This window comes from Suricata suricatta, chromosome 8 (assembly GCF_006229205.1).
Source record: "Suricata suricatta isolate VVHF042 chromosome 8, meerkat_22Aug2017_6uvM2_HiC, whole genome shotgun sequence".
NCBI classification, from domain to species: Eukaryota; Metazoa; Chordata; class Mammalia; order Carnivora; family Herpestidae; genus Suricata; species Suricata suricatta.
This window is the reverse complement of record NC_043707.1, coordinates 40,754,871-40,782,019: the sequence shown is the minus strand read 5'-3', so window position 1 is coordinate 40,782,019 and position 27,149 is coordinate 40,754,871. Positions and strand designations below refer to the sequence as shown.

The following is a 27,149-nucleotide window of genomic DNA, read 5'->3' as shown; positions in this document are numbered from 1 at the left end:
TTTAAAATTTATTTTTGATACAGAGACAGACACACAGCATGAGAGGGGGAGGGTCAGAGAGAGAAGGAGACACAGAACTGGAAGCAGGCTCCAGGCTCTGAGCTAGCTGTCAGCACAGAGCCCGATGCGGGGCTCGAACGCACGAACCTGAGATCTGACCTGAGCCGAAGCCGGAGGCTCAACCGACTGAGCCACCCAGGCGCCCCCAAGGGATGGTTTTAAGCAGAGGAATAACAATGACGTTTCTGATGTGTTTACATGATCACTATAGTTCTTGTCATCTAGTACTAGATAATTTGCTGCTTATGCTTTTGTGATGAGACTAAACGGAAGCAACACAGAAAGCAGGAAGCTACTAAAATAATACAAGCACAGAGGCACCTGGGGAGCTCAGTCGGTCAAGCGTCAAACTCTTGATTTTGGCTGCGGTCATGATCTCCAGTTGGTGGGTCTGAGCCGCGCTTTGGGCTCTCTGCTGTCAACACAGAGCCTTGCTTCAGATCCTCTGTCCCTCTCTCTGTGCCTCCCCTGCTCACGCTCTCTCTCAAAAAATGAAATAAAATAAACATTAAAAAAACGAATCTAAGCATAAAATTGAGAGTAGTGGAAGTGGTGAGAAGCATGTGGATTCTGTATATATTTGAGAGTAAGTCCAATGGATCAGGAGAGCAGGACCATTCCAAAGTTATCCGCCTATATAACTATGAATACCCTTGCCATTAACTGAGGATGAAGATTGGGAGCTGTTCTGGGGAAGGGAAGGGTAGCAGTTAGAATCAGGAGCTTAGTTTTTCATCACTTAAACTTAGAGATGTCTGTTACACATTTATGAGGCAACTGGCTAATTATATAATGAAGCTTTATTGAACTCGGAGAGGTACTTACGGTCATTCTGTCATTCTTGCGGTCCTCACAGCAGCCCCACGAAGGTTTTTGGTTTGTTTGTTTGTTTGTTTGTTTGTTTTTTTACAGGTAAGGAAACAGGGCTTAAGTGACTTGCCTAATGTCACAGCTAATGAGTGAGAGAGCTAGAATACAAACCGAGGCAGTTTGGCTTTAGTTCTTAATCATTAGGTAATATAGATTCTCAGGCAATCAATAAATATTTACTAGGTCAGTGAATGAATGAGACACTAAGAGGCACAGATGGGCAGCGGCTATCTTCAGAGTCCTACTATGCCCCTCATTTTTCTTGGTAGTGTCTGCCACCGCTCTTAAGTACGGGAGAAAGTGTAAGAGGGGTGGCTGATGCCAGCGACCACGACTCAGGTTTACTTACTACCAGAACGGCCGCGATTAGCCCGAACGCAAAACCCCCGCTTTCAGCGCATTTATTCTTCACACTAGGAGTACCGCAAGCAGCCCAGTTTCGGCTTCAGGCAACATTAGCTTCGCAGTAATCGTGTTACCACATTTCGCTGGGGAAACCTAAAGAGGCAGGAACTTGGACGGGCAAACGTTACAGCCCGGGCACGCATGCGCTCCGCCGCCCAGAACGCGGTTACTACGGCTGCGCGAATCGGTGGCCCCGCCCTTCCCGGTCACGTGTCGGGGGCTGCGGCGTGGCGGCGGCCGTGGCGGTAGCGACGGCAGGCCGTAGGGCAGTCCGAGGGTTTCCGGTTCCGGTGTAACGTTCGGGCTCCGTCTCAGGGGCTGAAGTTTGTGAGGTGAGTAGTGCCCCCGGGCCCGGGGAGGGTTCGCTGTGGTCCGAGCGGTGAGGTCCGGGGCTCGGCCCAAGGGCAGGACGCAGGCGGGAAGGGTCAGTGGGGAGGAAGCCGAAGACGTGCAGGGTTCTGGGGGAGAATGGGGTTGGAGTGAGATTGGTAAGAAGAAAAAGGGCGGGGGCGGGAAGGGGACGGGGTGGGGGGACTGGCTCTGAGATGGGAGCTTGGGGAGTATAAGGTGGGGTAGGGAGCCAGTGGGGGATAGGGAGAGAGCAGAGAGAACTGGGGTTGCAGAGGGGAAACTCCGGTTGTAGCAAAGAGCACGGAGTAAGGAGATTCTTCAGAAGACTGGATTCTGCTACCTGCTCATTCAGAGATCCTTCTGCCTATTTTTCCTCCCACCCCTGCCCCGCCCCGCCCCAGGCAGTTATTGCTGAACATTTGATTAGTGACAAAGCTAGTTACTGTTCGAAACTTGTATTTTTGTCCACTGGCTGTTTAGTTTGCTGGAGGATTGGGTTGAACTCAAATACATTTGTTCGCATAGCGTTTGGGCACCCACTTCATCTGATAGAGTGATACCTCATTTGTTGCTTCGAATTTTCAAATTGCTAACACTTTCTAGCCCATGATTTAATTCTAGTGGAATGTAAGCCTCCCTAAGGCGAGGATTGTCCGTGATGTTCACTGTTGTAGGTATCCGCAATACCCCATGCACTGATTGAGGCTTTGTAGTTATACAATAAATATTTACTGAATGATTAAGAATGATGAAGGTATGGAGATTGACCTCATTTTGTAAGATGAGTAAACTGAGACTCAGAGGAATTACTTGCCCAAAAGCTGGTAAACAGTAGAGCTCTGTGACCCAAATGTTCAGTGTGAATTCTTTCTTCACTCTCTGTGTTGTCTAAATATGCTTCTTTTGAGTAATGCATGTGTAATATACAGAGAGTTATAAACTATATTTCATGATATAGGTGAATGGAGCTGCTATAGAATTATTCACAGAACATGTCCCTGAGGCACAAAATCTTTCATTCCTACTTTCTTGATTTTAATCTAGTTATTCCAAAGTTAAATACACTGTTTAGCAACAGGTCTTACAGAGGATAAACCTGCCAAGAAAGTAGAAATTAATCAGACTGTCTTTTAGGAGAAAAGATGTCTTAAAATATCTAGAAAGATTGACTCCTGGAGGCCCTGATTTGTAGCAGTGCTGGGAGGAAGTTAGCTTGGAAACTGAGGTCAGTTCAGTTTATTGACTTTAAGCACTTATGGACAAAAACAGGGAAATAAAATTTTCTCTGGCTGTTTAAGTAGGAGCTCAAAAATATAAACATGAATCATGTTGAGGAACTATACTAACTTGCATTAAAAGATTTGTTGTAGGGTGTTCTTTATGATAGTGCTTTCTTTGCTAAGCTAAAAAGTAGAATAAAGATGAAAAGGGAGAGAGAAAGTACATCCAAAATTAAGGCATTCTTTTCTGAGGTGAGGGAGTAATCTTACGAAGTCAGCTGACAGAATAGAACATGAGAGAACATGATATGAGCTCAGAATCCCACAGGGATGAATATCTCTGTAGAGGAATGTGACAGCATTCTTAAGGTTTATGAGATTTGTTATTTTTTTAAGCGATTTACTTATTTGAAGTAGGCTCCACGCCCAGTGTGTGACTTGAACTCATGCCCCTGAGAACAAGAGTCACATGCTGTAACAAGTGAGCCTGCCAGGTGCCCCAGGATTATGAACATTAATATAGGATGGCTGACCAGGATAGTCTCCTCCCCACCCCCACCCCTCAATCCCTTAAAAGAAGGGAAACCTGCAGGTCAAGGCTAGGTTAAAGAATACCTATCTGGAAGCAGGAGAGAGAAAAGCCAGCCTCTGGGTGAGCTTTTTCAGTCTTCTTTTCAGGTTATTATATGTTTGCCAATCCTTGTGATGACAAAATCGGAAAAGAAGCTAGAACTCAGACTGGGTTATTCCCAGGGTTTGTTTGTTCCAAAGATTTCATGGATCTACTGATACTTAACTGAGTTAGGGTTACAAACGAGATATAGTTCTTTCTGCTTTCAAGTAATGGGTTTTACAGAAAGTATTTAGGTTGAAAGGAAGTGCAGGAACTTGCCTAAGGATTGAGAAGAGATGTGGAGATGGAATTCCTGATATACTAAACATGGAGCTGCCTGGAATGCTTTTTCCCTATCCTGTAACTAAATGTTTTCCTGGTTTCTTTTTAGGTGTGGTACTGCATCCTGTTTGAGCTGCCCTCTTCCTGTAGAATGGCACTATCTAAGAGGGAGCTGGATGAGCTGAAGCCATGGATAGAGAAGACAGTGAAGAGGGTGCTGGGCTTCTCAGAGCCCACTGTGGTCACAGCAGCACTGAACTGTGTGGGCAAGGGCATGGACAAGAAGAAGGCAGCTGGTATGTCCTTTTATGAATCTTGCTTTTAAATGTTTCTATTTTTTGAGAGAGAGAGAGAGTGTACGCAAATGGGGGAGGGGCAGACTGAGAGGGGGACAGAGGATCCAAAGCAGGTTGTTTGCTGACGAGCTCGCAGCAGTGAGCCCGATGTGGAGCTCAAACTTGTGAACCTCAAGATCATGACCTGAGCCAAAGTCAGACACTCACTTGACAGAGCCACCCAGGCACCTCTGTTTTGTGAAATCTTTTCACTTAACTTGTAGCAGGATCCCAAGCGTTGCTTTGAACTTCCCTAAATTCTCTCTGTTGGGAGTGTCTAAAAAAAAAATCAGACCCATATTATTTTCTCCTGCATTATAATAGGAATAATCTGTGACTAGTTTTGCTTTTTTTCTTATTTTTCTATACTATTTGTAACATTTTACTTTTTTTTTTTTAATTGTAAGCTCTGTGCCCAACGTGGGGATTGAACTCACGATCTCGAGATCAAGATGCCTGCTTTACCAACTGAGTCAGCCAGGCACCCCATTTGTGACATATTTTGAATCTCAGATTGACTTCCTTTGAGCAATGTCAACTTAGTTGAATCAACTAAGGTATATTTACTTAGGAAATATGCTAAGGGCACCTGGGTGGCTCAGTTGGTTAAGCGTCCGACTGTTGATTTTGGCTCAGGTCGTGATCTCATGGTTTGTGAATGTGAGCCCCCTTAAGATTCTGTGCTGGGCATGGAGAACCTGCTTCAGATTCTTTCTTGCCCTGCTTGTGGGGGCATGTACGTGCTTGCACGCTTTTTCTCTCAAAAAAAAAAAAAAAAAGAAAAAAGAAATATGCTAAAGTCAGATGAGTATATTCAGGTTCAGATTGATAACTATGTTTTTGGGGAAAAAAACATGAAAAAAGTTGAGAGAGGTATAATTTGTTAATGGTAGTCTCCTACATCTTGCTCTTTGGAAAGAGTTGGGGTGATTATTGATCATAAACTTTGATGTTGAATCTGAATAGATTGCTCTTGCTATGCTACTCCTTACTGGAAAAAATTGTAACTGTATTTTTCCTCATAGGGCAAGGTCATTCAATATTAGAGGGTTTATGGGAATCCTACAGAGAACTTAGGAAAAACATTTCCCTCCCTCCTGGAGATAAAATTCCAGTGTTGGTGTCTGTTATATGCCTAGTATTGGACTAAGTATTGTTACTTTGTCTTTGTGTGGTTTTTTTTTTAAGTTTATTTATTTATTTAGAGAGAGAGCCTGTGTGTGCTAGCAGGGGAGAGGCAGTGGAGAGAATCCCAAGCAGGCTCTGCACTGTCACAGCAGAGCCCCACGAGGGGCGTTAACTCACAAACCATGAGATCATAACCTGAGCAGAAATCAAGAGCTGGACACTTAACCGACTGAGCCACCCACGCACTCCTTGTACTCTTTTTCAACCCTGCCACCTCTTTTTCCTGTTAGACCATCTGAAACCTTTTCTTGATGATTCTACTCTCCGATTTGTGGACAAACTGTTTGAGGCTGTGGAGGAAGGCCGGAGCTCTAGACATTCCAAGTCTAGCAGTGACAGGAGCAGAAAACGAGAGCTAAAGGTAGGTTACAGTTAACTATCTGATGAGCTTGGGAGTGTTTTGAATGGTAAAGTTGCTGAGCTTACCTGCCTCACACTGTGATGTTTCATATTAGAATGTATAATATTTAAGAGAGGTGCTTAGACATTACATGAGAGAAGGTGAGCTTATGTTACCACCATCTTACGGTGATGAACTACGTTAAGTTCATGGGTTGAAATACTTCAGGGAAACAATTGGCAGCTTTGTCCTTTTTGTACAGTTAGGGGTTTTGGTTCTTATGCTTCCCTGTGTCTCCTCTCCGCTTCCTTACTACTACCTATAAATTGATTGCTCTAAGGTTTTATGTTTTGGTTTAGTTGATACCTAATAAATTGTTTAAGAATGTGACTCCACTACTGCAGACCTCATCGCTGCTCCTGTTAGAGGTTTCTCTGCAATGGACTTGTAGATGGGATACCTAACAAAAAGTATTATTTCCTGTATGTCTTGAGAGCCTGCTGTTTGCTGTATAGCATATTGCTGGTCATCTGGCCCCTTGCGTGGAGTATTGAAAAGGACCATCATTTACTGTCTTACTTCCTTCACTTTTTATTTGGTAGTTGCTGATTGGTCATGCTTTCTTTCAATGCTAGCAGTGTCAGGTGACTGGTTTCTCTATCTCTTTTCTCTTTCTTTAAGAAAAGTCTTTTCTGTGACTCCCATCAAACCTTCCAAAGTGCATTTGATACCTTGGCTATCCTATTGCTTTTCCTGGGGCACGAAGAGTAAATAAGCAGTGTCTGCTTGGCCCCTGGCCAGGCTATATAACCAAGACAAAATAGAGAATTTGTGTTTAAATCATTGCGGGTGGTCAGAGGAATAAGAAATAGTCCTTGCCTTAAAGGAATTTGCAAGTTAAGGAGGGGCATGACAAAATACAGTCACAAATTCCAAAATCTAAGTAGCAGTCTCATGTAAGTTTTAGAGCTGACTGTAGGGTTTCAGACTGATGATGAATTTGTTATGTTTAAGTGGGAATGCTTAATCCACGATATCCCCAGATCTGTGGAGTGAAGCTAATGCTGTAATAAGGCATGTGACTGTGTAAGGGCTGAGGCATGCTGTGAATGAAGTGACTACATTGGGTGGGATTAATAAAAATGGTTTCTTGAAGGAGGTATCTAGATAGCTTTGGGATATGGGTCCCATTTTGGTCCATTCAAGTCCCCACCCCACACAATATATTATGGGAGAGTCCTTTTTCTTGAACTGTAGGAGTTCCAGGAAGCGCTCGCCCCTGGCTGAGGATATGTCCTTGCAAAACACGAGCCCTCCTAGTGAAGAGGGGATGTCACCCAAAGCCTACCACCGGTGTGTACATTTGCTTTTTCCCATTGTCCCTTCCAGTTGGCCACTCTTGGTCCTGTTAAATTCACCTTGCAAATCAGTCAGCATATTTGAGTTCCCATTGTTTGATGAGAACAAAGTGTTACTGGGTAATACTGAAGAAGAAAGAGAAAACCCCTGTCCTGGAAGAGCTTAGATTCTAGTTGGGAGAAAATACTAACGTTGAAAGACCTAACACTTGGCAAACAGAATATCAACAGTGTAATTTTATGTAATATGAACCCAGCTATTAAGTGCTAAGAGGATATGAAACAGCAGTTTGGTCAGAGTGAGATGAGATTATTAGTGAAGAACACTTCCTGGAGGAGGTGAGTTTTAGGCAGGATTTGGAACAGGGGTGTGGGAAAAGTTGAGGGATATCATTGCAAATGTAGGCATTAGTAATTGCAAAGACCTTGAGATGGGAACATTTATAAGGACATGGAGATGAAATTTGCTTGACTGGAGTAGGAGAATGATGAAGTTGGGTGAGATGGTCCATGTGGTGGAGGGTCTAGAGGACTCTGGGAAAAGCTACAAAATGCTGATAGGGACTAGGATGAGTCTTCCCTTTTCCCATGGGCGGGAGAAAACTCTTCTTTCATCTTGGGTTTCTTTAGGAAGTGTTTGGTGATGACTCTGAGATCTCCAAGGAATCATCAGGAGTAAAGAAGCGACGGATACCCCGTTTTGAGGAGGTGGAAGAGGAGCCTGAAGTGATCCCGGGGCCTCCCTCAGAGAGTCCTGGCATGCTGACTAAGCTCCAGGTGAGTAATTAGGGACTTAAAGCACCGATTCTATGAGTTGAAGAAGCAAGAGATGCAGGGGTCCAGATTCATTCATTCAACCTTAATTTGAATTAGTGTTTAGCGTTGGGGAGCTTTTATTTACTGCTTTTTGTTCTATCGTTTTTCAGTTTAACCAGGAGTATTCCACCTGAAGGCTATTGAAGTAGCATTTACTGAGTGCCTATTCCAAACAAAGGTGTTACATACATCATTTGCCCAAGGGTCTGCTTTGTTGGGTCACTGAGAAAATTATTGACTGATCAGAACTCAGCTTGATGACAGGAGAATTTCCACATATAATGCTGAGATGCTATAATCCACCATAATAATTTCAAGTTGATTTGTTTTTAATAAGAATAATGTTTTTTTTAATGGGCTTTCTTTTGTTTTTTTTAATTAAAAAAATTTCTTTTAAGTTTTACTTATTTTTGAGTCAGAGTGTGAGTAGGGGAGGTGCCATAGTCCAGCTCCAGCAGGTCTAGGGTTCCCTGAAGGATGGACAGTGTCGGCATGAGAGAGTGATGAAAGAGCCACAAGTTTCTTTCTTGATCACCAGGCAGGCATCTCTGTTCTATCTGCTTTGGTGTCTTTCTTTATTGGTCAAGCAATAACATGACATCAGAAAATAGAAATCTTTTACAGTGGCTAATTCTTTGTGGTAAGATGCTTTGATCATCAAAAGTATACAGAAACAAATTTTACAGAAGTGTTTTTATAGGACCATCCCAATATATTCTTGGCATCAGTCCCCAAGAATAAGAAGGTAACAAACCCATCATACTTTGTATGGGTTGGTTTTTTGCCAATAATTATGACTTTCTTTTTAATTAACAAGTTATAACTGAGTCATGTAATGCACTTACAGTGAGATTGAGTAAATTTTATAACCAAGAGAATAACAATGTTTTTAGAAAAAACAGGATAATATACATGTTATTTAAGTTAGTAGTGCTAAAGTTAAAACATAGGTTAAATTGTGTATAGATAGGCTAGGAGTTATTTTATTTAGCTCACTAACAATAAGAGAAAGAATGCTTGTTAGCAAGTTGCTAGAGAAAGCCCTTTCTTTGATGTAAGCATAATGGGGGCCCTATGTGTGTCGGCCTTGTACCTGGGTTTCTAGTTTTTTATCCATCTTCATAACTGAAGTCAGTACAAGGGAGGGTGTTTGTGGTTCCAATTAGTAAAGGTATATGTAGCAGCTATGTCTGGTCCTTGTCTGTTTCTTATCTCTAAGTTAGGGTCTTCTTCTCTGGGCCAGAGTTAATTCTAACTCTTGTGTTTTTAGCCCCCCTTATGTCTTCAGTATGCAAGGCTCATTAGAAGAGCCTTTTGGCAAACATCTGCAGCACTTTGATCTAAAATCTCTTATGTAAGGACAAGAATATGCTTTTTCTTATGGGGTAACTGTGAGGAATATCGGTCTGATTTGAAACATTGTGAGGCTGAATCAATAACAGTGGTCCCATTCATTCCCAATATGAGCCAATAATAGAAGGAGATACCAGTTTTGCTTCATGGCAGGAGCTGTGCAAACGTCTGCCATTTCTTCACTATGACTGTGTCATCCAGCAAAGCCAGTGCGGCTCCCAGCAGGGAGGAGGAGAGAGAGAGAGAGACAGACAGACACTGAATCTGAACTGGGCTGCAGGCTCTGAGCTGTCAGCACAGAACCCGACACAGGGCTCGAACCCACGAAAATGACTTGAGGTGAAGTTGGTCGCTTAACCAACTGAGCCACCCAGGTGCCCTGTGTAATTAAAAAAAATTTGTTTTTAATGTTTTATTTATTTTTGAGACAGAGACAGAGTGCGAACAAGGAAGGGGCAGAGAAAGAGGGAGACACAGAATCTGAAACAGGCTCCATGCTCTGAGCTGTCAGCACAGAACCTGATGCGGGGCTCGAACTCCCGTACCATGAGATCATGACCTGAGCCAAAGTCGGATGCTTAACCGACTGAGCCACACAGGCGCCCCTAATTTTTTTTTTTTTAACATTTATTCATTTTTGAAAGACAGAGACAGAGCTCAAGCCGAGAGAGACAGACAGACAGACACAGGAACTGAAGCAGGTTCCAAGCCAAAGTCAGATGCTTAACTAACTGAGTTACGTAGGCACCGCTAAAATGGGCTTTCTTAAATCGATTTTGATCCTATGGAAATAATAAATATTTCTTATACTGTTTAAAATTTCTTGGAAGAGAAATTGAATATATACATATGTGTGGTTGGGTGGGTGGATGAATTTGTTTACATATATCTATATGTGATATTTATGCAGGGAAATATACTGGTGCTTTATGGAGAGTAGGGGTGGAAGATTTCACAATATATTCTTTTGTACTTTTTTGTATCTTGATCTATGTAAATATGTCACCTACTCAAAACAGATGTCAAAAATAAATTTTAGGGCACCTGGGTGGTCCAGTTAACTGAACATCCAATTTTGGCTCAGGTCATGATTTCACAGTTCATGAGTTTGATCCCCACATCAGGCTCACTACTGTCAGTGCAGAGCCTATTTCAGATCCTCTGACCCCTCCTCCCTTTTTGTCCCTCCTCTGGTTGTACTCTTTCAAAAATAAATAAACATTTAAAATTAAATAAAATAAATTTTAACGGGGCACCTGGCTGGCTCAAACAGAAAGCATGTGACTCTTGACCTTGGGGTCATGTGTTTTAAGCCCCACGTTGGGTGTAGAGATTACTTAAATACATTTTAAAAAATTTTAGGGGTACCTGGGTGGCTCAGTCAGTTGAGCATCAAACCCTTGATTTCGGCTGAGGTCATAATCCCAGGATTGTGGGATTGAGACCTGTGTCCGGCTCAACACTGAGCATGGAGCCTGCTTGGGATTCTTTCTCTCTCTCGCTCGCTCGCTCTAAAATAAAGAAAAAGAAAAAGAAAAAAATTTAGGGGCACCTGAGTAGTTAAGTTGTTTAAGTATCTGACTCTTAATTTCAGCTCAGGTCATGATCTTAGGGTCATGAGATTGAGTCCCGTGTTAGGCTCTGTGCTGTCCCTCTCTGCCCTACCCTTTCTCCCTCTTCTTCTCCCTCTCTTTCTCAAAATAAACATTAAAACATTTTTTAAATTAATTAAAAATATATCTTGAAATATCTTGACAGCAAGGTCTCTTTCGGAAAATTCAAGAATTATTTGTATTCTCAAAGCTTATTACTCTCATATTCTTTAGGACAGAAGAAGGGTTTTACAGAGGCTAGGAAACAGATTTTTCCACTGTTGTCTCCAGTTACCCAAAGCAGGAATTCATCAGAAGTGTGATAATTTGGGGCTCCTGGCTGACTCAAGTTGGAAGAGCATGTGACTCTTGATCTTGGGGTTGTGAGTTCGAACCCCCTGTTAGGTGTAGAGATTCCAAAATTAAATAAGTAAACTTAAAAGTATGATAATTTGTGCGGACTCTGCCAGGAGTTTTTTTTTCTTAATGCTCATAACAGCCCTGTAAGGTAGGTCCTATTGTTACCTTTCTTAGGCACTCGGAGTTTTAGAGTTTAAATTCCATGTCCAGTGTCACATACGCAGTAAGTGGCAGAGTTAAGATTCAAGCTTAGGGTTCCGTTAGCCTGAGTCTTAATCATGAAGGTATATGTTACTATCTCATATGCCAATCCTCCTTGCAGAAGATGGATTGAAAAGTTTTGGTGCTCAGCTATGTAGGCTTTTCTTTACAACATTTTTTAGTCTGTGGTATAGGCAGAATATGATGGGTTCATTCAAAAAACTTTTTGTTCCCCAGACCTAAAAAGCCTTTTGTGTTTAGGAACCTGTATAGGAGAAATAAAAAAGAGATATTAACAGGTTTTCAAAATTTTTCCCCCCGCCGAGAGCAGATCAAACAGATGATGGAGGCAGCAACACGGCAAATTGAGGAGAGGAAAAAGCAGCTAAGCTTCATTAGCCCCCCTACGCCTCAGGTATTGTGCTCAGACTACTCTGAAATGGAGACTCTTTTGCAAAGAATTTCTTGCCGTCCACTCACTTGAGTCTGCAAGTCATTGCACGTTCCATGCCACCATCTACCAGTCTACATGTGTGACCTGTCCGCCAAATTCTTCTGATTCTGATTTCTTTTTCTCTCTCTCACAGCCAAAGACTCCTTCCTCTTCCCAGCCAGAGCGACTTCCAATTGGCAACACTATTCAGCCTTCCCAGGCTGCCACTTTCATGAATGACGCCATTGAGAAGGCAAGGAAAGCTGCCGAACTCCAGGCCCGCATCCAAGCCCAGCTGGCACTGAAGCCAGGGCTCATCGGCAATGCTAACATGGTGGGGCTGGCCAATCTCCACGCCATGGGCATCGCTCCCCCGTGAGTATCTGTCTCATGGAACCCCTTACTGTTTCTCAAGCTGGAGAAGCAGTAACTACCTTTGAATATTACTGACCCTCTTCTCCCAAGGAACCTAAGTCATTTCTCACAGTTTCATATTTCTTATTTATGCTTAATAAATACCAATTGAATTCTCTTAGCTTGCTTGTGGCAGAATTTATTAGTTTCTTTTAATAATTGGTAGAACTGAGGTTAAGCTTATTTCTCTGTTGTTGAGCTAGTAATAGACCCATGTCTCCTGGTTCCTAACTCGGAGCTATATCCACTCAACCTCAGCAAGTGAGACCAGGTCTGAAAGTTCTCTACAACTGGATAAAGATGATAGACTTTATTTTTAGCATCTACAATTGGTTTGGCATATTATGTCTGATTCAGAAATCTAGGAGTGAAGATACGCTTGCAAATTCTTGAGTCTGGCGCCTTAGCCCGCTTGGCCATCCTGACACCCCTGCAAATTCTTATCGATGTAATATATACATTAATTTCACCCGATTGTACTCTGTACTCACATACTTCATTTGATGTTTTCAGTCAAGGTGTTACTATTCACAGATGGGCTTATGTTCCCTAGAATTGTGTAACCCTATTCTCTTTGTTTGGTTTGATTTATTTTCTGTTTGTTTCTTGTTTGCCTTATTTATTGTCCCATATGGCATTTCTTTCTTTGTGGGCTGTTTCTCAGGAAGGTGGAGTTAAAAGATCAAACTAAACCTACACCACTGATTCTCGACGAGCAAGGTCGCACTGTAGATGCTACAGGCAAAGAGATTGAACTGACACATCGCATGCCCACTCTGAAGGCCAATATTCGTGCTGTGAAAAGGGAACAGTTCAAACAGCAGCTAAAAGAAAAGCCATCAGAAGACATGGAGTCTAATACATTTTTTGACCCTCGAGTCTCAATTGCCCCTTCCCAGCGCCAGAGACGCACTTTTAAATTCCATGACAAGGGCAAATTTGAGAAGATTGCTCAACGATTACGGACAAAGGTATCTGGTTTAGGATATAACCTAGAACTTCAGGGGTGTCTGGGTGCTTCAGTTGGTTTAGCATCTGACCCTTGGTTTTGGCTCACGTCATGGTCTTGCGGCTTCATGGATTTGAGCCCCATTTTGGGCTCTGCACTGGCAATGCAGAGCCTGCTTGGAATTCTCTCTCTCCCTGTCCCTCCCCCATTCATGCTGTGTGTCTCTCTCAAAATAAGTAAATAAACTTTAAAAGCAAAATCTTAAAAAAACAAAAAAAGAATATAACCTAGAACTTCAAAGAAGTTAGGAAGGTGACAAAGGAAATTTAATATAGTCCTAAAATACTACAAACTCAATTCTCTGAGTTTTAGGCAATTAGATATACAAGTAATAAAGCAATTACTTAATTTTTTTTTAAGTTTATTTTTATTTATTTTGAGAGAGGCAGCAGGGGAAGGGCAGAGAGAGAGAGAGAATCCCAAGCAACCTCTGCAAGGTCAGCACAGACCCGATGTGGGCCTTGAGCTCACAAAACCGTGAGATCATGACCTGAACTGAAATCAAGAGTTGGTTACTTAACCAACTAAGCCACCCAGGTGCCCTGCAATGACTAATTTTTAAAATACTTTACTTATTCCCGGGATACTTGATTTTTAGCTGATTTGTCTTCTTAATTTCATTCTACTTAAGTGGAAATAAAATTGAAAATTCACATATAGTGGAGGGAAACAGTTCAGAACCCTCTGCATGACTGAGGAAAGCTAGCCTAGTGTTAACATTTACTGCAGATAATCCACACACCTGGAGAGTTGAGTTAACTCTATATTCATTGAGTTTTGTTCCTTGTTTTCATTCTCAGAATGGAGTTTTCATAAAATTCCATTTCTGTGTATTTGCTGCAGGCACACACTGTGGGGTGAAGGGTGGTAATAAGAGTAGTTGTATATAAATCAACTAAGTAAAGGATAGAATAAAGTAGAATGGCTATTTTCTTGTAAGTTTTCAGAAGTTATGAATTCTTTGCATTAGGCATGAAGAGTTCAACAAGGGAGTACTTTAAAATTTCGAATTCTGCTATTTCCCTATTTTCTGTGACTCCAATTTATTTTCCCGTCTTTTTTTATCTTATCTTTAGGCTCAGTTGGAGAAGCTGCAGGCAGAGATCTCACAGGCAGCTCGAAAAACAGGCATCCATACTTCCACTAGGCTGGCCCTCATTGCTCCTAAAAAGGAGCTAAAGGAAGGAGATATCCCTGAAATTGAGTGGTGGGACTCTTACATCATCCCCAATGGCTTTGACCTGTGAGTTTGTTAGTTAATACCTTGTAATAAGGCTAGAGTTTTATTGGGAGAGATAATACTCATGCATTAAGCAAAATTATAAAACCCTAGCGAATTACATAACAGTATACAGACTCATATATTTGTAAAGAATCTGTTGTATAGGTTATTTTTTAGTTTTAAGCTTAACAAGGGAAGAAATAGGCACAAATGATCTAAAAGAGAAAGGATGTAAATTTTATATTTGCTATTGTTATACATGGTTATTTTTTTTTCTTAATTACATTTTTTTTTGCTACCTGTCATAGGTTTCTTAAAGATCCAGTCCTACAATAGAGAGGAAGGAGTCTTAATTGATGGGGGAGAGAATGAAAGCATTTGAGAAACACTTGGCGAGCTTTAATTATATCCATTCTATAATTCTGATACATGGCTTTAGGAGACTGTCTCAGCCTTTCTCCTTAATCCTTCTTTTGTCAACCACTGCCCCAGGGAGTTATTGTTATTAGTGAGAGAATGTGGCATCCATCCATCACGGATGTTAGGTAGAAAAAGATTGAGAATGACTCATATGGATTGTATGTCCAACCTTAGTGGACCCAGTTTTCTCATCTTGAAAATTTTATGTAATACAATTACATGTCACGGATACGCACACTAAAAGGTGCTAGAATACACTATGGAGAGTGTTTTTTCATTGTGTTTCTGAGACTCTCCCTTAGAATTGTCTCTACCCACATATCCTGTTTTCCCTTCTTCCTCCAATTTTAGTACAGAGGAAAATCCCAAGAGAGAAGATTATTTTGGAATCACAAATCTTGTTGAACATCCAGCCCAACTCAACCCTCCAGGTAATGTCTAGATTACTCAATCAACGCTCTGGAGAAGTAATATCCAACTGAACTTCATGTGATAATGGACATGTTTTCTGTGCTGTCCATATGGTAGCCACTGTCCACCTCTGACTACTGAGCACTTGAAACCTGAGTTGCACTAATACAATTGAGAGACTGAATTTTAAATTGTATTGAATTTTAATTAATTTCAGTGTAGTGTATGTGGTAGTGGCTACAGTATTGGACAGTGCAAGTCTAGAGCGTTGAGGCCTACTCTAGAGATGGTTTCAACTGAAGTATATTACAAATTGGGTTTTAAAAACATTCTTATCTTTGACTCCCAACCCTGGTCTTGTACACCACTGTCAGATACCTGTCCTTCTTTGGTCGTCTTTGTCTTCAGCCTTTTTCTCTCTCAATCATTTTTGTAGCAAAAGCCTGTTGGCTCACCCGAAAGAGATAGGTTTTTGTTGTGGCTGTGTTTTCCACTAGCTGAGTCCCTTGGGTAAGTCATTTAGCACACAGAACTTTTTCACATGTAGAGGAAATATTAATTGATACGCCTTCTTCAAGAATTATGTAGCTTGTAAAAGATTTAAGTTTCATCATATTTCGGATGGGCAGATTAGGTAATACCTCAATTAGTAAATTTGCTTGCCAATAACACCAGTAAGTTTGGAAAAATAGATCAAGACTTTGAGATAATACAGTATATGATAGTCATTGAATATTACTTAATCAGAGTCTCGTTAGTTGTCATTAGTGTGGATCATTAGAAGAACATAATGGATTTTATTTGTTTTAAAAAGTTGACGGGGCTCCTGGCTGGTTCAGACAGAAGAGCATGACCCTTGATCTCAGGGTCGTGAGTTTGAGCCCTATGTGAAGTATAGAGATTATTTAAATAAACTTTAAAAATAATTGTAATAGGGTCGCCTTGGTGACTCAGTCAGTTGAGCATCTGACTTTAGCTTAGGTCATGATCTCGTAGTTTGTGAGTTCGAGCTCCGTGTTGGGTTTTGTGCTGACAGTGCGGAGCCTGGTTGGGATTTTCTCTGCCCCTCCCCCACTCGTGCTTTTGCTCTCTCTTTCAAAATAAATAAAATATACAATAGTAATATATTTTTTAAAAAGTTGAGTAAATCTGCTTTGGGAGTCCCGAGGATTTTCCCTGATCCCTGTAACTCTAAAATTATAAATTCCATCATCTTGGCCCCACCTGCCCCAAATCCTCATGCTGAGCAACTGGAGCAGATCCAGTTTTGTTTTCTGTCTGCCACTTTTCAGCCGATTAAAGGGTTCAAGTGCTTCAAGAAAAGACAAATTAGAACACTCTCATGAAAGAAAAGAATGTTTTTAAAAAACATAACATAATGGGGCACCTGGGTGGCTCAGTCAGCTGAATGTCTGACTCTTGATTGCAGCTCAGGTCATAATAATTACAGGGTCGTAGGATCAAGCCCCATGTCGGGCTCCGCGCTGAGTATAGAGCCTGTTTAGGTTTTGCCTCCCACCCCCTACCCTCTCCCTCTTTTAGATAGGTAGGTAGGTAGATAGATAGATAGATAGTAAGATAGTAAAGTGCTACTGCTATCACAACCTAAAAATAACTAAACTTGAACTAAAGTTTCTTTTAATGTGATTGATATTCACCCACATCCTAATAGGGTTATTGCGTTTGTGCTTTCATTTCTCTACCTGGCAGTTGACAATGACACACCTGTTACTCTGGGGGTATATCTTACCAAGAAGGAACAGAAGAAACTTCGAAGACAAACAAGGAGGGAGGCACAGAAGGAGCTACAGGAGAAAGTCAGGCTAGGCCTAATGCCTCCTCCAGAACCCAAAGGTACTTATCTCTGAAGCAGGGAAGGAAGGGCAGGAAGTGTATCTGTGTCCTTCCAGAGGAGCTTTGGCATCTCTCAATATTTGGGTGCTTTCTGTTTCTCAGAATCATTCGTTATTCTTTTCTTAAATTTTCATGAATGTGCTGACAGCACAGAGCCTGCTTTGGATCCTCTGTCTCTCTCTCTTGCTCGCTCTCTCTTCCAAAAATTAAATGAACATGTAAGAAAATAAATAAAATGAAATCTTAAAAGACAGTCAACATATTCACTGTAGAGGTCACTTAAAGTTTTTTTTTAAGTATAAAAATATATTCTGATCTTCCTGAAAGAATATTGGTCTTGAGATTCATGAAGATAATAGTTATACTCTTTGCACAGTTGTTAAGTACAGAGCTCTATATTTGAAAAATGAAAATACTGTTAAACCCTCATTCAGTAATTATTTTGAGTGAGCACTGTTGTGTTTAGGAGCTTTCACTAAATGTTACCAGAGTGAAAAATACCATAGAAATAAAATTCCTTATCTGTTGTAAATTTTCAAGCAGTACAGATAAACATATACCAACTATATATGTTGTGTGACCGTCTACAAATACTGAGTTATTTGGGATTTTCAAGATAGAGGTTTTTAGAGGAAGTGAGCTTTGAGCAGATTTGAAATAAGTAAACAGTTATAAATTGATAGAGTGACAGGTTGTCCCAGCTGGAAATTTAATTTAATCTTCTTTCTGCCTGTAGTGAGAATTTCAAATTTGATGCGAGTATTAGGAACAGAAGCTGTCCAAGACCCCACGAAGGTAGAAGCCCATGTCAGAGCTCAGATGGCAAAAAGACAGAAGTAAGTGCCATGGGATTGGGTGGAAACCCAGGGCAAGTACCTTTCCCAGACTCTTCTGGGGGGATCCATATTTGGAGGGAGGGGAGAGTCCTCCGTTGCTCTCTCTTTCCCTCAGCTTTGCCTCTGATCATCAATGCCTTTCTCACTTGTGGATGTCCTTCCTGTCACGACAGAGCGCATGAAGAGGCCAACGCTGCCCGAAAACTTACAGCAGAACAGAGAAAGGTCAAGAAAATTAAAAAGCTTAAAGAAGATATTTCACAGGGGGTACACATATCTGTATATAGGTAGGTGTCCAAACTGGGCCAGCCTTTCCCTTAGAAATGCCAAACGTTTTCCAAGTGCTTGAGGCAGAATCATTGTGGTCTAAAGCATACCTCACATCAATGACCCCGACATCAATTAGGAGCTAGTGAATCTTTTATAATGGTGGCGAGGATTAAAGACCTGCTCTTCTATCTCTGAGGGCCTCTCCATGAACCAGTACTAGTTCTGAAGAATGAATGAATAAATTACTTGTTGAGACCAAGATGTGAACTAAGGATCATTCATCCTTTGTGGAACAGAAAATACCCTGTATCTCTAGGCAGCATTAAAAGTTTCTTCAGTAACTATATTCTTATTCTCTGTATTGCAGTAATCCTTCTATTCCCACTCCAAAATATGTTTAATATGTTGTAAAAATTTTCATTTGTGTTGAAGTAATGTTTTCACTTTATTCTTTTATGTTGAGTGCATATGATCCTTCTATTTTTAAATGCACTGGTGTTTAATAAGTTCTTTATTACAAAAGTGATACATTATTATAAAAGTAATGATGCTTATAAAAATTTTTAAAAATCTAACAATACAGAAGGGCCTTGCTGAAAAAGTCCCCTGCTCTGAACCCTTAGCACCACTTACTGTAGGTAATTGCTACTAATAGTTTTTCATGCAGCCTTCTAGAAATTTTCCATGAGTAGCATTCTGACTACAAGCATCTAGAAGGCAAAGAATTTGTTGATCTTGATACTGTCAGGAGCCATTAGCTTCCACATTTTTTTGGATCATGGTAAATACCCCTCCTTCCTTGGAGTACATTTTGATTGCTGTTTGTTGTAGGGTATACAGTGCTAGTCTTTGAAGTGTAAGAAAGTGGAATTACTTCTAGATTCATTGATTCTACCTTTCAGGCATTAGCGTGTTTGCTTACGCTGCAGATCTTTGTTTTTAGAGACAAAACCATTTTGGATCCATCTGTTTATTTGCCATTCCATTCAGGCAGCTACTGATGCTAACTAAAACCAAAGCCATAACTAAACTTTCCCTTCTCCAGAGTTCGAAATTTGAGCAACCCAGCCAAGAAGTTCAAGATTGAGGCCAATGCTGGGCAGCTGTACCTGACGGGGGTGGTAGTACTGCACAAGGATGTCAACGTGGTAGTAGTGGAAGGGGGTGAGTCTGAAAACCTGAAGGAGACTGTCCCCACGCAACCTAGGCTTTGAAATGATTAGCATGGTGGGGAGAAAGGAGGAAAAGAGAGCGTTTTAGAGCCATATCTGGGTATAATACCCTGGGCCTCTGATTCTGTGTTTATTGGAGTGGAAGGACCTCAGATGTGGTTCCTGGCATTGCTTCAACTACCACATTAATGACTGAGTATCACATGAGCTCAGAGGTTCCTTCTACTTCATCTTCTTCTACAACTCTGGCAAAATTCTCCTTCTCTGTTTCCAGGCCCCAAGGCCCAGAAGAAATTTAAGCGTCTTATGCTGCATCGGATAAAGTGGGATGAACAGACATCTAACACAAAGGGAGATGGTGAATGGGGGTTAGAGGGGATTAAGAGGGAGGTGGGGATGTACTCTGTCCATTCATCTGTTCCCCTCCCCGCCTACTGACACTTACTCACACTAGATAATGTTTAGGAATTTTAGGAAAACCTGTTTGGACTGTGAACATGTAGACATTCGTGTAATATTTACTACATGACAACGTGCATGGTATTCTGCCTGGCCTTTAATGCGTTTCTTTCCCTATCTTCTGGGAGTCTATTCAGACTTGGTGAAAGTTCAGCAAGCTATGCACTTAGATGTGCATTGTCTAGATTTTATTTTTTGAAAGAATATTTATTTACTTTTAAAGTTTCTTTTTGAGAGGGAGAGACAGCGAACAAGTGAGGGAGGGGCAAAGAGCAAGACACACACACATACACAGACTCTGAACAAGGCTCCAGGCTCAGAGCTGTCAGCACAGAGCCCGACACGGGGCTCGAACCCATGAATCATGAGATCATGACCTGAGCCAAAGTCAGACACTCCACTGACTGAGCCAGCTAGGCACCTATTGAAAGAAGTTTTCTAAAGGGTTGAAGGCAACACACACACACACTTTTTATTCTTTTGCCCAGTTTTATATATGTGTAAAATATATCTGACACCCTCCTGACCATCATTCTTCTGTCAGTATTCATTTTCCCTTCTTGGAAGACCTGGGTTAGTTTTTAACATGTGCAGAGAGTCACACTTTTTTTAATTTTTCCTTACTTTGGCCCTTTTATATTTTTTGTCCTTAGTTCAGATATTTTCGTGCATTACTTAAACTTTTTACTATAATTGACCTATGTTTTCTTTTGTTCTACAGTGTTTCTAAGATACTTTCATTTGGTTTATCAGTCCTCTTCCTCCATTAGATGAAAAACTCCTTAATAATGGACTCTGTCGTGTTGGCATCTCAAGCCTGGTTTTCAAAGTGCTTAGGACTAGTTTTTATTGTTGATTCCTTGTCTTTTATTTATCTCCTTGTTCCTAGTATCTTGTGCAGCTCTTGACACTTATTAGGTGCACAGTAAATGTTGAAGTTAGTTAAAATCTATTTGGAACTCTCGATCTGATTTGCGGGAAATAAAGATAACAGAAGACATTTGATCCTGATACAAGGGAAAGGGGGACAATATTTAAAAGAATTGTACACTTGAATACTCTTTGTTTAGAACCTAAATCTTAGTCTCTAAGTCTAGAGCAAGATTTAGCTATATTGTCTTTTCCAGATGATGAGGAATCTGATGAGGAAGCTGTGAAGAAAACCAACAAATGTGTACTAGTCTGGGAGGTAGGTGACCGTTAGGAAAACACTGAAGCAGGACTTCCACTAACTTCTGCTTGTTTGCGCTGTTCTAGCGGAGCCATGGGATGGGAATGCTAAGCAATGACTGGTTCCCGAAGTAGTTCATGTTTCCTTTTGGAATTCTTTGTTACAGGTTTGGCAGCAGATTCTTCCTGGCTGTATTTTAGTTAAATTGATGAGTACATAGCATATGCCATCTGGGGAAGAGTATGGAAAACTGGTAGCAAGAATACAAATTCTCAACTGAGTTGTTTATTTCACAGTCATGGATATGAGACTTGGAAAGACAGAGATGAATCACTGGGGGAATTTTTTTTTGGTCTGGATAATAGTGAAAGAAGTACTAGACCTAAGTATATAAAGTTGAGATACCACTTACTAGCTATTCAACTGGGGCAAGACACTTAATGTCAATTACTGTTGATTTGTCTACAAAATGTGGATTTTGTTTTCTTTTTCTATTTGTCAGTTTTTTCTGACACCAGAATTAGATTACTATGTAATAGCACTCTATAAAATGTAACTTGCTTAGGGTTATACAGGTCCTTCACCCCTGAAATCTTAATGAACCAGTATTGGTTCTTTTTTTTTTTTTTTTAATTTGTAAATTTTACTTATTTTTTTAAGGAAGCTCTGCACCCAACATGTGGCTTGAACTCATGACTCAGAGATCAAGAGTCACATACTCTGCTGACTTAGCCATCCAGGCACCCTGAACCAGTATTAGCCTGAACGTGAAGAATAAATGAATGCAAATGCTTATTTAGACCAACATGTGAATTAAGGATTGTTCACTGTTTGTTAAGCATATAAAATACCATCCTATTTTTCCAGGAAGCATTAAAATTTTTTTTCAGTAATTATTTCCTTATCCTGATGTGTTGCAGTAATCCTTTTCTTCCAGCTCCAGAATACATTTTTTACACTATAGCTATCTTCCACCTTTGTGTTAATGTTTTCATTTTATTCATTTATGTTGAGTGCACGTATGTTTTTAATTTTTTCAAAAAATTTTTAGGTTTATTTATTTTGAGAAAGAGAGAGAATACACAAGTGGGTGAGGGGCAAAAAGAGAGAGAGAGAATCCCATGCTATTCGGCATGGAGCCCAACATGGGCCTCAGTCTCACAAACTATGAGATCATGACCTGAGCTGAAATCAACAGTCAGATGTTCAACCAACTGAGCCACCCAGAGCTCCCCTATCTTTTGTTTTTTTAATGTATTCATTTAGTAACTAGTTCTTTATTGTAAAAGTATTATTTCAAAAGTAGTGAATGCCCATTAAATTCTCATAATACAGAAGAGCACTTACTGAAATGAATTCCCTCCAATCTCCCCAGTTCTTTAAGACCACTCTTAATAGGCAGTTGTTACTGCTTATTGGAATCTGATCGCTGAAAGCCTCTTGAGATAGCACTTTATAACTGTCATTGCTGCTGGTGCCTTGAGAATGTGGTTACGCCCAATAATGTATCCTTTTCTATTGTGGTCCTCTTAACATACCCACCCCCCTACTTTCATTCCCCTCTTTATCTCACCCTCATATTGTTCTTTTTCAGTGGACCCCAAAGCCTCTTGCAGGGTCTCACTGAGTCTGTGGAAAGGGTTCTTTCAGCCTTGGTTCTTCCTTAAAGGCCCTAATCTAGTCCTAGAGGCCTGGTGGGCAACTAGTTCATCCCATCTCACCCTCCATAGTCCTTCCTGACTTGCTTTTATCACCCAGGTACCAGAGCACAGAATTCCTCATCCTCCAGTAAAAAAAACAAACAAACCTGAAACCTTTATGCCTATAAATTCATGAAGACTCATGCAAATATCCAAGGAGATGGAGGTTAAAATAGTTTTTACCATAAAATCATGTTCAGCTAGGCATATTGCTTCACACGTGTTACTAGGTTTTGAAAAGAGTATTCTATCTGATTTAAATAAGGAATTGCAGTGTTTTGGGGTGCCCAGCCAGCTCAGTCAGTCGAGCCTGTAGACTCTCAGGATCTCAGGATTGTAGGTTCAAGAACCTTATTGGATGTAGAGATTACTTAAAAAATAAAAATCTTGGGGCGCCTGGGTGGCTCAGTTGGCTAAGTGTCTGACTCTTGATTTTGGCTCAGGTTATGATATCACAGGTTTTGAGATCGAGCCCTGCTTCGGGCTCTATGCTGATAATGCAAATTGTGTTTGGGATTCTCTCTCCCTCTCTCTGCCTCTCCGCCCTCTCTCACAAAGTAAATTTTAAAACATTTTTTTAAATCTTAAAAGTAAATAAAATCTTTAAAAAATAGCATTTTTATTATAAATTTTGTCTTTTTCCCCAGGGTACAGCCAAAGACCGGAGCTTTGGGGAGATGAAGTTCAAACAGTGCCCTACAGAAAACATGGCTCGGGAGCACTTCAAAAAGCACGGGGCGGAGCACTACTGGGACCTCGCGCTGAGTGAGTCTGTGTTGGAGTCCACCGACTGAAACTACTGCGGGCCCTTGCCTCTCCTCTCCTGCCTTCGTCTCTTCAGTCCTTACTCTCCTTCCCGACTCAGTCCCACTTGTGTGTGTGATCTCAGAACTGTGCCAAGCTGACATTGGGACAAAGGGAAGATACCTTACACCCTTCCCCAGTCAGCCTGGTGCCGCCCTTTCTTCCCCTCATGTGCATATGATTAAAGAGTTATTTTTAAAGTTGGTATGATATTTTTCACACACTTACAGGTATTGGAGTTTAGGTTTTCAGGTGATCTTTTCTCCTAACTTCTAGCAATTGCTGTGGAAAAAATTTTTGTCATTGATATCTATGTATATATAAATGGGTGAATGGATGAATGGAAGGATGAATGGATGGATATGTATTTTTGATGTCTAATGGAAATTTCTGACCTCATCTTGTTGCAAGAGTAATAAATACTGTTTTCCTGGAGTGGAGGGAAACAGATAATGGTATGGGTAAAAGAGAGTAGAACAAATGAGTGTCCATCTATTAACCTTCAATAGAGTCACATGGTAGATTACCACAGGTCTTGGCTACGTAGTTTGGACAGGAAATCATTTCCTCAGGAGGTGCATAAATGACAACGTGCATGGTGGTGAAGTGGACGCAAAGAGAGTCCAGGGAGGATGTTATGGGTCAGTGTGTAAAATGGAAAAGGATTCAGTTATTTAGCCTATTTCCTCTCTTTACTAATTAAAAAAAAATCTTTTTCTAAGACAATGTGTAGTTTCTTTTTTCTTTTTAAAAGAATCTGATTAGATATGGTTCTGTTTAAGAACTTAATGTTTCTGGTTTGATTTTAGGAATAGTTAGATCAGTGTAAGTACTCATTGAAGTCCAAGTGTACATTTACACTTCCATTTCATGTTGCCTGTTGAGGATATACTGGGCGTGGATCAAACACAGGAGCCACTAGAGCTCCCATAACTTCCTCTAGTTGGAGCTTACCAGGAAATAGTGTTGGAAAATGGATGTTAGATCAAAAGTTAAAACATTCTGGGGCAACCTGGACGGCTCAGTCAGTTGTGCTCGACTTCAGCTTGGAGCATGGTCTCATGGTTCTGAGTTCGAGCCCTGTGTCGGGCTCTGTGCTGACAGTCAGAGCCTGGAGCCTGCTTAGGCTTCTGTGTCTCCGTTTCTCTGCCCCTCCCCTGCTTGCACTCTGTCTCTCTGTCTCTCAAAAATAAATTAACATTAAGGGGCACCTTGGTGGCTCAGTCAGTTGAGCATCTGACTTAAGCTCATGTCATGATTTCATGGTTAGGGAGTTCTGTGCTGACAGCTCAGAGCCTGGAACTGCTTTGAATTCTGTCTCCCCCCGCCTTCTCTACCCCTCTCCCTCATTCTCTCTCTTTCTCTCTCTGTGTCTCTATCTCTGTCTCTCAAAAATAAACATTAAAAAAAAAGTTAAAACATAATTAACACTTTTTTAAAAATTACATGTTTGAAGTCTTAGAGTTCCAATTTTAAGGCAGTGTGAAAGAGCTTTAGAATAGAAGAGATGCAAAGAGAAGGGACTACTAAAGGCCTTAAGGAAAACCTAGTATGATCTCTCTCGCTTTGTTTTAGAGATAGGTAAACTTTAACCCAGACAGGTAAAGTTAACTAATTATTCCTGGAGCAGGATGAAATCTGAAGAGCTTGCCAGGCCTCAGCCATGAATTGGGTGCTTGCTAGTAAATCTGAATCTGCAAGATCAGAGCTAGAGAATTAAACTCATTTTTCATATTTCTTGATTTAAGCAAATCCAGGGGGACAATTTGTTGTTACAGAAATAAATGTTTCTGCTTTATTAAAGGATTCATGACAGTAATGTGTGTAAATAATTTATATACAACTTTGAAAAAGTACTGTTTGCATAAGGCCTAAAAGGAATATTTGTAGAATAATATACAATTATTCATTGTATTCATAGACTTAACTGTGCCTTGAAAAAGCTTTTAATCTCCCTGTGTCTCAGGGTGGTTTTTTGTTGTTTTTAAATTTTCTTGACCCCGTACTGTATTAAGCATGGTGTCCAGAAAGCATTGACTCTTTTATCAGAATAAACTTAAGAGAAAAGAAGATTTTAGAGAGGATGAATCTGAAGCTTAGAGTGAATAAGTCATATGTCCCAAGGTTATGGATACTAAGTAATTGAGTTTAGTTTGAACTCAGGTTGGTTAGTCTACAACCCAAACTCTTAGCCCTTACATATGCTGCTGCATTTGTGAATTAAGGTGGTAGGGACAGTTGTGGTCTTTCAAAGTAATGTGATTCCCAGAGCAGTTCCTATCTTGGGATGCTGTTCTCACTTAAGATACATTGTAAACTTTAGTAATTCCTTTCATAATGTTTGAAATGAAGTATATTCTCTCTAGTTAGTGGCAGTCATTTGTCCTTTAGATTTCTAGGAAGAATTTAGAAATTTGGAATTTACTATAGAGCATAAAGTGAGATGATCAACGTAGAAAATAGTTTTCTTGGTTTAAAAATGTTAATATATCAGGGTGCCTGGGTGGCTCAGTCGCTTAAGCCTCCGAATTCAGCTCAGGTCAGATCTCACATTCGTGGGTTCGAGCCCCACATCAGGCTCTGTGCTGACAGCTAGCTTAATGTTTATTTTTGAAAGAGAGAGGCAGAGCACGAGCAGGGGAGGGGCAGAGATAGAGAAGGAGACACAGGATCTGAAGCAGGCTCAGCACAGAGTCCAACCCAGGGCTTGAACCCGCAAACTGCGAGATCATGACCTGAGCTAAAGTTGGACGCTTCACCAACAGGTGCCCCCTGAAAGAGGCAATTTAAAATAGTGCTTGAAAGAAGGGTAGGATTTTGATAACAGAAGAAAACATCTTAGGTATCAAGAACAGAATTAATTATAAATAGAAAATTACAGGATATATTTAAGGAAAAGATCAGTTTGGGGCCCAAGGAACTAAGGAGGGAAGGCATGTGAGAGAATACTGGGAGGTTAGAGTGGGACCATTGTAGGGGATCTTAAAAGCCAGGGCTTTTACTTGATGGGTAACAAGGAACACTTTGTTTTGTTTTTTGAGTGGAGGGAGATTAAGATGTTCATCTGTTAATAGTGTATAAGCTGAAGAGAGAGGCTGGGAAACTTACTGCGATGCTATTGATACATAATTTATTAGAATGGTAGTGATGACTAAGTAGGAAGAGGGCAAAGGGAATGAAAAAGGAATTCATTCATGAGATTTCTATGTAAAGTCTATTGGATTTGGTAACTAGATGGAAGGCGTGGAATCAAAGATAAGTAGGATCTCCAGCTTAAATAGGTCTAAATGCAGGTGAGAAAATTTAATCTTTAGGAAAGGATTAGGAGAAAGATGACAAAAAGGCTAAAAATGGAACTTTTTTAAACACACAGGGTGAGAAAACTAGCAACAGGCAGAGAAAGGAGTCATTCATTTAGTAGGATCTGAGTAAAGATTGTACATTTAACAGAAACAAAAGAATTCGTTTTAAGAAAGGTTTAAGTGCTGGGGCATGTGGATGGCTCAATTGGTTAAGTGTTGGACTCTTGATTTCAGCTCATGTCATGATCCTGCAGTTTGTGAGATTGAGTCCCGCATGCACTCGCTCGCTCGCTCTCAAAATATTTTTCAAAAACAAGAAAGCAGGGCG

The 27,149-nt window shown here is 40.7% G+C and overlaps 1 protein-coding gene across 3 annotated transcripts; it reads left to right on the top strand.

Annotated features, from left to right (window-relative positions):
* The first annotated feature begins 1,544 nt into the window (after window positions 1-1,544).
* PRPF3 (pre-mRNA processing factor 3) lies at window positions 1,545-24,242 on the top strand. 3 transcript variants are annotated; one of them, XM_029948443.1, is made up of 17 exons: window positions 4,011-4,097; window positions 4,544-4,693; window positions 5,555-5,685; window positions 6,922-7,017; window positions 7,653-7,799; window positions 11,676-11,759; window positions 11,932-12,152; window positions 12,856-13,162; window positions 14,277-14,443; window positions 15,194-15,273; window positions 16,964-17,107; window positions 17,844-17,943; window positions 18,117-18,230; window positions 19,259-19,377; window positions 19,660-19,743; window positions 20,972-21,033; window positions 23,363-24,242. In XM_029948443.1, the coding sequence occupies exons 5-17, from the start codon at window positions 7,782-7,784 to the stop codon at window positions 23,507-23,509; spliced, it is 1,647 nt and encodes a 548-aa protein (XP_029804303.1). In that variant the 5' UTR covers window positions 4,011-4,097; window positions 4,544-4,693; window positions 5,555-5,685; window positions 6,922-7,017; window positions 7,653-7,781; the 3' UTR covers window positions 23,510-24,242. The 3 variants fall into 3 exon arrangements, with proteins under 3 accessions (XP_029804300.1, XP_029804302.1, XP_029804303.1); XM_029948440.1 differs by lacking the exons at window positions 4,544-4,693; window positions 6,922-7,017 and adding an exon at window positions 1,545-1,667 and having other exon boundaries at window positions 3,911-4,097; XM_029948442.1 differs by lacking the exons at window positions 4,544-4,693; window positions 6,922-7,017; window positions 19,660-19,743 and adding an exon at window positions 1,545-1,667 and having other exon boundaries at window positions 3,911-4,097.
* The last annotated feature ends 2,907 nt before the right edge of the window (window positions 24,243-27,149 follow it).